Source organism: Mesoplodon mirus, assembly GCF_964341445.2.
Source record: "Mesoplodon mirus genome assembly, chromosome: 2".
In the NCBI taxonomy this organism is placed as follows: Eukaryota; Metazoa; Chordata; class Mammalia; order Artiodactyla; family Ziphiidae; genus Mesoplodon; species Mesoplodon mirus.
In genome coordinates, this window is record NC_138977.1 from 203908605 (window position 1) to 203922549 (window position 13945).

At 40.9% G+C, this 13945-nt stretch overlaps 2 protein-coding genes across 14 annotated transcripts in view; one reads left to right on the top strand and one right to left on the bottom strand.

Annotated features, from left to right (window-relative positions):
- LOC309816317 (uncharacterized protein C10orf95 homolog) overlaps window positions 1-13945 on the bottom strand; it is a gene marked incomplete at its 5' end in the record, with an annotated part of 234588 nt that overhangs the window by 75720 nt on the left and 144923 nt on the right. The gene's annotated exons all lie outside the window — the stretch shown is intronic.
- Window positions 1-13945, top strand: part of GBF1 (golgi brefeldin A resistant guanine nucleotide exchange factor 1) — a 123836-nt gene that overhangs the window by 16054 nt on the left and 93837 nt on the right. For all 13 annotated transcript variants that reach the window (XM_082630279.1, XM_082630286.1, XM_082630282.1 and 10 more), the window contains exon 3: window positions 285-351. In XM_082630279.1, coding sequence (XP_082486405.1) covers window positions 285-351 — 67 coding nt within the window. The remainder of the gene's footprint in view (window positions 1-284; window positions 352-13945) is intronic.

Sequence of the window (13945 nt, forward strand, 5' to 3'; positions counted from 1 at the left end):
AGCACATATAAAGGACCTAGCAATCTATGGTAGCTTGAGTGCTATGGTCACGGTGTAGATTAAGTTTAGTATTTCAGGATGTACTGTTTTAGGTAAGCCCAGAGTACTTCTATGAGATAAGAGATTAAGGAACTGGAAAAATGAACTATAGCTAACTTTCTTTTCTTCAGAAGGAAAACTGAATTATCTGGTTGGCTTCAGAGAAAGAGCTCTTGATCTGTCCTTTATTTCCTCTTTCCTCTTAGCCTGATAATGAATTTTTTTTTTAAATTTATGTGTTACAGGATGAAGAACGGGATCCTCTGCTGCATAGTTTCAGTCATCTAAAGGAGGTTTTAAACAATGTAACAGGTAAGTGTGTTTGATTTATTGCAGGGGTGGACAGACTTTTTGCGTAAAAGACTATATAATAAATATTTTAGGCTTTGCAGGCTGTAGCAACTGTGCAGCTACTCAACTCTGCCATTGTAGCTCAAATGCAGACTCAGATAATACTTAAATGAATGAGGGATAAATAAAATTTTCTTTTAAAAAACAGGCTGCAGGCCAGGTTTGGCCCATGGGTGTAGTTTGCTCTGGTTTACTTTATTGCTGATCCTTCCTAGAGTTCCTAGTAGAGTGTCCCATTTTAGTGGGGAATCAGCGTTCATACAATTATAAACTTCCTTCGTTGCTTGAGTTATAAATAAGTTATTTTTGGCTATTTTTGGGGTTTGTTTTGTTTTGCTTTAACTACTTTCTCTAACTTATGTATTCCATAAGATAGGAAGTTGGTGGCACAAGTGAAGTTTTTAATACTTGCAGCAAAACCCTTTTATTACAGAAAATCATTGTTGGTTTTAGGGCCTTAGCTCTCTGTCATGCAGATCTTTTAGTCTTCTCTTGTTCCCAGAATCTTTTGTGTCACACACTCTGCCCCTGTTTTCCTAATCATAATTATGTTACATAATATTCATGTGTTTAGAATTTTCAAAGCCACTTTCACATTTATTACTGTATTGAACTTTTTTTCACTTATTTATTCATTTATTTTTTGTATGGGGAACTTCATTTTTTCTTCTAGTTTCATTGAGATGTAATTGACATACAGCACTCTGTAAGTTTAAGGTGTACATATGCTTTGACTTACATACATTATGAAATGATTACCACAGTAAGTTTAGTGAACATCTATCATCTCATATAGATTCAAAATTAAAGAAATAGAAAAAAAAATTTTTTTTCCTTGTGATGTAAAACTCTTAGGATTTACTCTCTTAACAACTTTCGTATATAACATACAGCTGTGTTAATTATATTTATAATGTTGTACATTACATTCCTAGTACTTACTTATCTTGTAACTGGAAGTTTGTACTTTTTGGCTGCTTTCATCCAGTTCCTCCTTCCCCCACCCCCTGCCTCTGGTAATCACAAACCTGATCTCTTTTTCTGTGAGTTGTTTGTTTTTGAAATAGAATTGACCTATAATACTATATTAGTTCCTGTTATACAACATTGTGATTTGATATTTCTGTACATTTCAAAATGATCACCATGGTAAGTCTAGTTACCATACCTTATTGAACTTTTACACAACCCTGTTGGAGAGGCATGTTAGATATTGTCTCCTTTTTATGAATGAAGTTGAAGCCCAGAGATATTTTAAGTGATTTAGCTGAGGTCACACTGATCCTAAGAAGCAGAGTCAAAACTCCATCAGAGTTTCCATCAGAATTCAGGCCCTTGATGCCTGGTTTAGTGCCCTGTTCTGCATTGCTTCTGTTCTTACAGTTAGAGGAGAAAGGTACACAGGAAGTGCCTTATATTATGTATAAAAACATGTCAAGGGAGGAGGCAAGTCTCAACACTTCAGGTTTTTCAAGGGGGTATACGTAGACCTAAAGGGAAAGCCTCCGAGCCGTGTTCCTCTGTTGACTATAAAGGGCTTTTGCAGTGTATAACCCTGGAATGGTTTTAGCTAGTAACATATCTAAGACCACAAATGAAATAGTTTTTAAAGCTTTTGAAAATTAAATAAATAATAGATGAACAAATAAATTTTTCCTTTCATGAGAAATGTATCAATAGGAGAATATCTGGAGAAAAATTCCTTTTTACTTTCCTAAACATGGGCAGAAGTTATCTAAGGATTCTCTACATGTTTCTTTAAAGGAGCAAATTCTACTCAGTTAAAAAGTGTTGGCGGGCTTTCCTGGTGGCGCAGTGGTTGAGAGTCCGCCTGCCGATGCAGGGGACACGGGTTCGTGGCCCGGTCTGGGAGGATCCCACATGCCACGGAGCGGCTGGGCCCGTGAGCCATGGCCGCTGAGCCTGCGTGTCCAGAGCCTGTGCTCCGCAACGGGAGAGGCCACAACAGTGAGAGGCCCGCGTACCACAAAAAAAAAAAAAAAAGTGTTGGCAGTATTAGCCAAGGACGATCAAGTAGTATAGAGGTGGTTGTTGTTAGCTGGTTAGCAGGGCTAATGCAACTAGGTGGCATGTTCCCATTTTATGGCCTGTACTGTAAGTGATTTGGCTGCTTTAGAAAGTTGGTGGCTTGCACAGAATTTTTTTTTTAATTGAAGTATGGTTGATTTACAGTGTTGTGTTAATTTCTGCTGTACAGCAAAGTGACTCGGTTATACATGTATACATTCTTTTTTATATTCTTTTCCATTATGGTTTATCCCAGGATACTGAATATAGTTCTCTGTGCTATACTATACAGTAAGACCTTGTTCATCCATTCTATATGTAATAGTTTGCATCTACTAACTCCCAACTCCCACTCCATCTCTCCCCTCCCCCCACACCCTGAAACCACAGGTCTGTTCTGTGAGTCTGTTTCTGCTTCTTAGGTAGGTTAATTTGTGTCATATTTTAGACTCCACATACAAGTGATACCATATGGTATTTGTCTTTCTCTTTCTGACTTACTTCACTTAGTATGATAATCTCTAGTTGCATCCATGCTGCTGCCAGATCTTTTCAACTTTTCAGATAAAGCGTACACATCCCAATTAAAAAGAAAACGTAGTGAGTAGATATTTACAACTCTTTTTGGTGGGTCAGAGTTCAGAGTATTGTCTTTCTAAGAGAGTTAGGGGATTAAACAAGTTAATACATTTGGAAACTTTTGGCAAGCATTTTATAGACACCTAGGAATTGTTGCTATAAGTGGCTGGGGACACCTTAAAATGGCTGAGGTCAGACTGGAGTAGTCTTGTAGGCTTTTTGGGCAAGCTGCAGACCTTGAGGAGCTGAGGTGGTGCTGCTATCCTGACAGAGCTACATTTCCTACTTGCCATCCAATCCATATCCCACACTTGTTTTCTCCATTCTGACACATCCCAGGACTTCACTTAAGAGACTGTATCTGTGGTGAATAGTGCAGTCCAGGATTTGAAGTCTAGACCATCTAAGAGCTACCAAAGTTGAGTCTGCTGCCTAATTTTCTTACATCTTTGGGTTAAGAATCCAGATTATCTTCTGCTTGAAACTATTAAAACCAGAATGAGCTGAGGAGCCAGTTCTATCAGTGGTACTAGGAACATAGCCGGGTGTTGCCAGGCTTTTCCTCAGAGCAAGGAAGAAGGTTGTAGTATTTTCCAGGGGCCAACAGCTGTGGCAGGTGTTGAAATGGTGCCTGCCAAGGTTGCCCCATTGTTCTTGGGTTTTAGCATATTACCTGCCTGAGAAAATAACAGAGTGGACCCAAAATAGAGCATTTCATGGTCTTCTGATTGGTTCTGACCCCCCACATAGTGCTGGCTTCCAGGAACAGGTTTATGGGTCAACTGCCCCTGTGGTCCTGGACTCTGCAATCCATGACCAATTTCTTGTTTCTTTTACCAAAACAAACAGATTTTTCTGATTGGCAGTGTCAGGAGGACCACTTTCTTGGAAGCCTGTTAACAGTTGGAGGCTGGGAAAGGGTTTTGAACTTGGAGAGAGAGACTGAAGGGACTGCCTGTGCTTTGTGACTGGGAATGTACCACTTAGTTTGGAGGAAGTATGGCAGGAATTCTAAGACTCTATTCAGTTTAACTCATGAAAATGACTTGGGCTTGGTCTCTTTTTACAGAGGCTTTCTATTTGCAGTTTTCTAGGTTATTTGCTGGCTGGGTTGGTTAAGAATATTACTAATGGAAATAGGTGGTTCATTGGACATTGTCAGTCAACCTAAATGATTTTGTCTCTTTTCTTGTAAGCAGTCAGAGAATCTTTTACGGACATAAGTGCTACCTACTCCTCCAGGAACATGATGTGAGCATTGTGAAGGAAATAAGTCCACTGTCTCTAGTAAGTTTAGCAAGTCCATATCAGTTATTCTCACAGATATGTCTCTGGACTACATTTGCAGTCAGTATTTGCCTAAAATGCATGACAACTGGATGCTCTGTAACATCTAGAGTAATAGAATATTCTAATACCAAATCTAAAGAGAGGGTTGCACTTGGAAGGTATGGAGTGCCTAAGAGCAAAGTTTGCTTATTGGTACTTTGGATAAAGCCATAGCTCACCACCAGTGAGACTTGACTGCTGCCCCTCATTTGGTCTTTCAATTCTCTTAGGAATCCTTTAGGAGGTTATTCTGAAGGAGTTAAAGCAGATGTGTGGTTGCCAGGAGCTGGGAGTGGGCATGGGGAGTAACTGCTAATGGTTATAGGGTTTCCTTTTGGGGTGATGAAAATGTTCTGGAATTAGATAATAATGATGGTTGTACAGCTTTGTGAATATACTAAAAACCATTGAAGTGTATACTTTAGAAGGGTGAATTTTATGGCATATGAATTATATCTTTTTTTTTTTTTTTTTTTTTTTTTTTGTGGTATGTGGGCCTCTCACTGTTGTGGCCTCTCCCGTTGCGGAGCACAGGCTCCGGACGCGCAGGCTCAACGGCCATGGCTCGCGGGCCCAGCCGCTCCGCGGCATGTGGGATCCTCCCAGACTGGGGCACGAACCCGCGTTCCCTGCATCGGCAGGCGGACTCTCAACCACTGCGCCACCAGGGAAGCCCTGAATTATATCTTAATTTTTAAAAATAGCAAACGTACACTGGAAAAGTAATGGGATTTGCCAGTTCTTTCTCAAGGCTCAGAGCCATGAAGGGAAGCCTCTGACTATAGTTGCTGCTGTGCTTTGAACCCATTGCCCAGCAAAGGCAGCATAAGGCTCTGTTCAGCCTCCTAGCCCAGTTTGTCCTTTTATGTCTCTCTCATTAACTCAAGAAGCACATGGCTTTTATATTTAAATTTATTCAAGCTGTAATCTTTGACATTTGAGTTAGCTTTTAGTACAGTTTTGCATTTATAGTAATATATATTATGTATTTTCTCTATCCCCAAAGAATCCATTTTAATCTTTTCCGGATGCAAATTTCAGGCTCTCTTGTCCCATCTCCCCTCTCTTGCTCTCTTTCCCCTCCCCCAACGGAGTGTGTTTGATCAGGTGTGGCAGGAATATCCACTGTCAAGCTGCGCCCTTTATATTAGTCAATATTATCCTTCTCCCCCCTTCCCTGTCTGTCTGCCCCTTTGGGCTTTCCCAGTTGATTTATAATTTTGGAATTCTCATCGGAGTCTGTAATACAGTTTGTTCATTATTTAACCAAAACCTGTTTAATGAGCAGAGAGAGGCAATGTAAATGTTAGGCATGTTGCAGTGATGTACCTTTGTGCTTCTCAAAGCGGGTGGGTAGTTAACTCTGTGCTGCCTGCAGGGCTGGGTTGTCCTGGCCTTAGGGGCAGAAGGACAAATGCCTCTCCCTTGCATCTGCCCAAGCCCTACCATGGGCTTAGATTCCAAAGACACATTTCCTTTTATCCTTTTAGAGATCTTGTTGGGGCTCTTGCTTATTGGAGTTATCTCCAATCTCACTGTTAGACTGGGTGGTAAGATCTGTGGCATGGGATAGGGGGATGAAAGGGCAAGTGAAATATTAGGATACTTGATACTGCTCTTGGTTTTAGGTCTGTGGAGAGTAGACAGTTTATTTTTATTTTTTTAGCCACACAGCACGGGATGTGAGATCTTAGTTCCCCAACCAGGGATCACACCCGTGCCCCCTGCCATGGAAGCACGGAGTCTTAAACATTGGACCGCCAGGGAAGTCGCCCCAGAGTAGACAGTTTAGAAGAATACTTCTAGCCGGCATTGTCTCTGGTCTTTGATCTCTTTGTTCCCAGATTAGGCAAGTCCTTGCAAGCCTTAGTACCCTTCATTCAGTATAACTTCATGGACAGGGCTCTAGTCAGTTGTGATTTGTGGTGTTTGGCTGTGGTCATTTGCCTCAAGATTGAAGCTGCCTTTGTCCTTGGTCTTCAAACTTAGATCATTACAAGGAGATTCTTTTCCAGAAAATTTTTGATTTAAAGCACAGAGAGAAGAACAGTCTAAAAGTATCACAAACAGAATCTTCTCTTAAGGAATCACCTGTTAATGACTTTAAAGCCTTCAAGGCCAGAGCTTGAGGAAGACCTCTTAGTGTTGTGTGTCAGGGGTGGTGGTGGTGGGGAGGGTAGTGAGTTTGCCTTTGGAGATATAACCCCTGGCTGGCCTTTTTAATTCTGAGGACCTATGGGGTTTGGGGGTATTTAGCATAAGACTAATATGGTCTTGAGGCTCAGTATAAGCACCTGTATTAACTATGGAACTGTTGTAGCTGCTTGGACCTTTTCTTTCTGACATTCACCAAGTTTTGGATTTCTTCTGGGTCTAGCTTGTTGAATTGCTTCTGACCAATATTTATTGAATATCTGCTATGTGCTAGACGTTTTGCTTAGGCACTTAGGCACTGGATCTCTAATGGTAAACAAACTTCCTGCCCTCGTAACCACTGGTTTTTAAGACTAGTGGCTCTAGCTGACCATTCCAAGGCTAACCTTTGTAGCCTCTACTCTGTGCCATATGGTTCCCTATCAGGTATGGAGTAGGTGAGAGTGAATGAGAAAAATCTATTGCCATCTTTTCTTACTCCCACTCTTTCCCTTGCTAACACATAAGCCAAAGAAATGAACAAAAATTTAGCTCATATATTTGCTTATTTGGCTTTCTCATGTAAAGCTGTTCTGGCCAGAGTTTAGGTATTCCCAAAGACATTGGTGGGTTTGCATGTTGTAACTCTGAGGGATAAGATATTTGAGGGATAGGATATTTCTTTACTGTACTTACCTGGACAGCAAGGCATGGTGTGCTTGAGTTTAAGAGGGAGAAGCAGGTGCCTGGAGAGAGTGGATGTATCAGGAGTTTATTTAAATATAGTTTATCCTGGACAAACACACCTGTAGGGTACTGTCTGTCTCAAGCTTTGTGAATTCAGAATCTGAGCTAGGAGGTTTGAATCCATGTAACCTCCAGAGGTTTACAGAGAACATTTAAACAGAGCCTGAAAGCCAACCTGGGAGGAACTATGACTTAACACCTGTTTGGCTTAGGCCTCATAGAAATAGCCTTCTAAGTTGAAGCAAAACTCTTCCAGTGCCTCATACCTCAAGTTAATCTGTTTCAGTTGGAACATGGGAAAGTGTAGTGAAGAGATTTTAGTAGTCACTGTCAGGAAAAAGATTGAGTAAGGGTAATATTTGAAAAAAAAAATTGCTGTTAGAGCTACCATCTCCCTAGAGTAAGCAATATATCATCATTAATCATCATGAGAAGCCATGAGAAGAAGGTTGAATGAGTCACTAACTTTTTTTTGATTTTGGCCGTGCTGCGGCTTGTGGGATCTTAGTTCCCCAACCAGGGATCGAACCCGGGCCCCTGGCAGTGAAAGCTCAGAGTCCTAACTGCTGGACCACCAGGAAATTCCCCGAGTCATTAGCTTTGACCCACTTGGAAATGAGCTGGTAAATTGTTCAAGGCCTAAGTGGAGGCTGAAAGAACCAAGTATGATAAACTTTGGCAGACAAATTTATGTAATGGGCTAAGTATTAGAAGAGGCAAGGTTGGGCACACTTAATATAAGTATCTCTTTCCTGTGCCTTTTTTTTTTTTTTTTTTTTGGCCACGCTATGCAACACGTGGGATCTTAGTTCCCTGACCAGGGATCGAACCTGTGTCCCCGCAGTGTAAGTGTGGAGTCTTAACCACTGGACTGCCAGGGAAGTCCCTCCTGTGCCCTTTTTGTGTTTCTTGTTGTATAATAAAATAAATGACTATATTAGTTTGGAGATTGTTGAGTAGCACATTAGAGTGTGACTTGAATTTGAGTCAGGCTGACTTTGGCAATTTGGAATCTTGGTAGCTTGAGTAGCCTCAGTCTTGAGGGCATTTGAGCACAGTTAGGGAAAATAAAGGTACTGTGATTCTTTTTCCCCTAGGGAATATTCATATCAATAAGATGGCTTCCAGAGGCCTGTATTTTGATGACTTAACTTTGTCATTTCTTTTTACTGGGGCTTTCCCCAAATGATCTGAACCTTCTTCATTTGACACTTCTAAACCAAGAAGTTCTTCTAAACATTTATTTGTCCTCAGGATTATAAAATGAAGACTTTCTTGAGAAGAAGCACTTCTGTGTATTCTGGCTTCTTATTGGTCCAGCTCTCCCTTTTTCTCTCCCTAGTGCTCAATCACGCTTAGCCATTAGAACTAGTCTCCTGGCACATTTTCCACTACTTTTATCTGAAAGGAAGTTGTGAAAAAAAGGGCTTTTTCTGGCTGTGCTGCGCAGCTTGTGGGATCTTAGTTCCCCTATTAGGGATTGAACCTGCACCCTTGGCAGTGAAAGCGTAGAGTCCTAACCAGTGGACCGTCAGGGAAGTCCCAAAAAGGGCATTCTTAATAGCTCAACTCTCAAAATCAGAAGCAAAGAACGTAATTTCTAGTAGAGTTTGGGGGACAGGGTTAACAGTGAGGTGTGTGGTGGGTGTCTTTGTTGCCGGTATTGCTCTCATTGACATTGTCCTCTTTAGCACAGCCACCTCTCGAGGCCTGAAATTTCTCTCTGGGTATGTGCTCAACTTGCCATGACAGCAGTCAGATGAGTTAAAAGAGGGAAAGCCAGCTGCTGCTTTGTTTTTAACAAGGAGGCAGGCAGAGTCCCTTTCTTCTTTTCCACCCACTCAAACTCAGGGCAAGTGCCAAGAGGGTTTCAGAAGAAGCCAGGTGTTTGAAATTCAGTGTGCAGTTTTGATTAGGAGAGATAGTATAGAGTTATTTGTCTCAGCTTTACCTTCTCTAACCACCTCTCTATGCTCATAGATGCTGAGTTGGTCACCCCAGTTTCTAAAATGATATTGGATATGTTTATGGAAAGGGTGAGTGCATTTGTCTTTGTTTCTTTACTTTGGTCTTTGGAAGTCTGAAGGACTTAGATGGACAAGCACTCCTGGCTGCCTGTTGGCTGGCTTCTCAGTGCATGCCTCTTCTGTAACACCAGCCTTCTGTTACCACTGTTACCACTGTAGTTTGAGTTGTGAAGGGCTGCCACATGTGCACATATCACAACTGACCTTTCCTTGTTCCACGCTTGTTGAGCAATTACTTGCCCGTTTGTAGAACTCACATTATTGCTTTGGGTTTCTGGCCCAGTGTGAAGTGGGGCCGTCCAGGAAGTGGACTGATAGACTGTACATCAGAAGGCAATAAATTGGCATTTGATTTGGTGGAAAGACAGGGCCAGATGTAGTGTGGGAGCAAGGGTTTTTCTGCAGTCAGCCATGTAGCTTGCTTCCAGGTGTCCTGGAAAGCAGCTTGGGAACTGGTGGCTAAGGGTAGTTGGGGACATTAATTGGTGAGGAAGAGGATCAAAAGGACTTTAATGTTATCTGTGATGGGCCCTGAATTAGGAAAAATCATCTAAAAGTAGAGGGACAAAATGAAATTTTCCTGACACTAGTAGGAATTTTTCAACTGATTATTCTTCCTTTTCAAGTAAAGCTAGTTATTAATTGGCAGAAAAACATAAAACTTGGGAGACTCTTGACAAAGGGTTGAAGAATAAGAAAGCCTCATTCCATGTGAGCTTTTTCATGAAGGTTCATTCTTCTCTTTGGGCCACAGGTTTAAGAAAACTGCCTCCATACTGGTAATAAAGTGAGAGCTAAGCTAATACTACTTTAAAAATATTTATTTATTTATTTATTTATTTTGGCTGCTCCTGGTCTTAGTTGCAGCATGCGGACTCTTAGTTGTGGCATGAGGTCTTCTTAGTTGTGACATGTGAACTCTTAGTTGTGGCATGCATGCAGGATCTAGTTCCCCAACCAGGGATTGAATGCCGGCCCCCTGCACTGGGAGCACGGCGTCTTACCCCCTGGACCACCAAGGAAGTCCCAGAGAGCTAAGATAATACGATGACTACCCTACTGTGGGCTAAAGTGGTATCTTCAGACTACAGGTTGCATTCTATTAATGAATTGTAATATCATTTTAAAGGGTTGCACAGCATTTTTTCCTCAAATTTTAGTATGAAAAATTTCAAACACAGCAAAATTGTAATAATACAACAGTGACCACCTACATCCCACACTTGAGTAAAATTTTTTTTTTTTTCTGCGGTACGCAGGCCTCTCACTGTTGTGGCCTCTCCTGTTGCGGAGCACAGGCTCTGGACGCGCAGGCTCAGCGGCCATGGCTCACGGGCCTAACCGTTCCGTGGCATGTGGGATCCTCCCGGACGGGGGCATGAACCCGTGTCCCCTGCATCGGCAGGCGGACTCTCAACCACTGCGCCACCAGGGAAGCCCTTGAGTCAAAATTATTAATATTTAGCCATAATTTGCTTTATCAATATATATGTGTGTATATTTTTCATACACCATTAGAAAATAAGTTGCAGATGTGTTGGTATTTCAGCATGCATCCTAAATAAGGACATTCTCCTACATAATCATAGTACCATTGTACACCTAAGAAACTTAACAGTAATTTACCAATATTAGCTAATATCCAGTCCATGTATTAAAATTTCCTTTTTGTTCCCAAACTGCCTTTTATAGCTATAGCTGGTTTTACAAACCAAAATCCAAGCAGAATTCTCATTTCATTAGGTAGTTATACCTCTTTAGGCTTTAAAAATCTAACACAGTTTTCTCCACCCTATTGTTTTTTTTCTTGGCATTGACTTTTTGAAGAGACCAGGCCATTTATCTTTAGAATGTTCTATATTCTGGGTTTGTCTGTGTCCTTGTGGTGTCATTTAACTTGTGACTCTATCTCATATATTTCTATTCTAGAAGTTAGGATTAAAAGCTTAATTTGATTCAGGTTAAACATTTTTGGCAAGAGTATTTCATAGATGATACTGTGTACTTCATATTCTATCGCCACAGGAAGCACATACTGTCAAGCTGTCCCACTGTTGGTGGTGTTAAATTTGATTACTTGCTTCTGGTGGTGACTGCCATATCTCCTCACTGTAAAATAAATTTATTTTTCTCTTTGCAATTGGTAGATAATCTGTGAAGTAGTAATTTGGCACCTTGTGAATATCCTGTCTCTAATATCTTTTTACCTAATGATCACCCACTGGTGAATTTTTGCCAGAATCACTTATTTCACTGGGGGGAGAGGGTTTGCAGAATGATGATTTTCTAGTTCTGTCATTCTTTCTACATTATTAGCTGGCAGTGTCTAGAATGGCTTTCCTTCACAAACTGGAGGATGAACCACAGTTTCTCCTGAAAAGGCAAGGAAAATGCTTAATTCTTTCCCTTAAACTGCCAATTTTCAGGTAAGGAGTTTGTGTAATAATGACCACTGACGGTGGCAAGTAAGTTTTCTCCCTTTTGGGGGGCTTGTGAATTTTTATTTATTCAGTGTTTACAGTTAATTTCATTTATGATTATTTTGGTGCTCAAGTAATTCCAAATTTGATCAGTGAGAGCCCCTTCAAACTAGTTCCTTTGATATGACCCCTTTGAGCACTTCCTTGCTTTCTGGTACAAGCTGTGGGCATTAAAAGGAATAGAATAGAAGGTATCAGTGTGTCACACATAGTAAGGCTAAATATTGTTTGGGGAAACTTTTGTTTTCAGTTAGAGACCTGTATGGTCTGGGTTACAGTGCAAACTGTATTTCTTTCTGTAGGTCATGGTAAAAAAAAAAACTTTGAAAGCCCTGGTAAAGAGAGCCCTATCTTATCTATCTGTTCATTCCTTTATTTACTTAAAGATCTCTTTTCTCCCCCCAGCTTTATTGAGATACAATTGACATATAACATTATGTAAGTTTAAGATGTACAGCGTGATGATTTGAATCACGTATATTTTGCAAAATGATTACCACAATAATGTTAGTTAACACATCCATCACCTCACATAATTACAGTTTGTGTGTGTGTGTGTGTGTGTGTGTGTGTGTTAAGAACATTTAAGATCTATTCTCTTAGCAACTTTCAAGTATATAATACATTATTTTTAACTATAGTCACCATGCTATATATTAGATCCTCAGAACTTATTCATCTTATAACTAGAAGTTTATACCCTTTGACCAACATCTCCCCATTCCCTACAACACCCAGCCCCTTGGCAACCACAGTTCTACTTTCTGTTTATATGAATTTGTTTTTTTTAGATTTCACATGCAAATGAGATTATACATTATTTATCTTCCTCTGTCTGATGTATTCAATTAGCATAATGTCCTCAAGATTTATCTGTGTTGTTACGAATGACAGGATTTCCTTTTTTTTGTTTATGGCTGAAGCAGTTCTATTTATATTGTCGTTTCTCTCTGGATGAATCAGCTTTTGCAAGGCAGAGGTTAATTTGAGACCATTTGAATCATAACAGTCCTGGAGAATGTTATGATTTCCCCCAAGGAAATAATGATTGTGGATGTAATCGTGACTAACTAGTCACTTTGCACCTTGTACCTTATCTGTTTTATGTGATGTTAAGCTGATTGTTCAGGAAAGGGGGATAGCACATTGTGTTAGACATGGCCTGGCCTGGCCATCCTTTTAGTTCTTTTTTTTTTTTTTTTTAAACCTTTTAGTTCTTTTGGTGGGTCAAGGAGGGAGTAATTTGTGCTGGAAAGACTCCAGAACAGCATCTTCTCCAGGAACTTTGCTCTTGGCAGAAATTCATTTATCTACTAAGTCAACAAGTATTTCTCGAGCACATAATGTGTGCCAGACACTGAATTAGGTATTAAGAACCTAGTTTTCAAGGAGACCAACACAGTTCCTGTCCTCATAAAGTATATGGTCTAGTGGGCTGTTGATTTGAGAAGCTCTGGAATTTGAGTGGACAGCTGGGCCCTGGTTTGAAGTCTTCCCAGCTTCCACATGTGACCTCAGGAAATTGTTGTATGCCATGGTGTGCTGAAAGAGGTTCTAGGGTGGTCAGAAGAACAGCACTTGTGTTTGTCTGCATTATCTCTCCCACCCCCACTCTCTCCCCTAGCCTTGGCTACTTGGCAGTAACTATGTGCATGGCAGCTTCATTAGTTGCTTTAGGGCTTTGAATGTCTTAGGGCTCGATTAGTCCATTTATATTCATCTTTGATTAATCAGTCTGTGCATCTCAGAGCTGAACTGACTAAAATTGTACCACAGGATAAGATATCAATGGCTGGAGACTTCCCTGGTGGCACAGTGGTTAAGAATCTGCCTGCCAATGCAGGGGACATGGGTTCGAGCCCTGGTCTGGGAAGATCCCACATGCTGCGGAGCAACTAAGCGCATGCGCCACAACTACTGAGCCTGCGCTCTAGAGCCCATGACCCACAACTACTGAGCCTGAGTGCCGCAACTACTGAGCCCCCGCATGCCATAACTACTGAAGCCCGAGTGCCTAGAGCCCGTGCTCCACAACAAGAGAACCACCGCAATGAGAAGCCCGCGCACTGCAAGGAAGAGTAACCCCAGCTCACCGCAACTAGAGAAAACCTGCATGCAGCAATGAACCCAACACAGCCAAAAATAAATAATAAATAAATAAAATTATTTTTTTAAAAAGATATCAATGGCTGATGGTCTTTTCTAATAAAAATCAGCTTCTAGGGCTTCCCT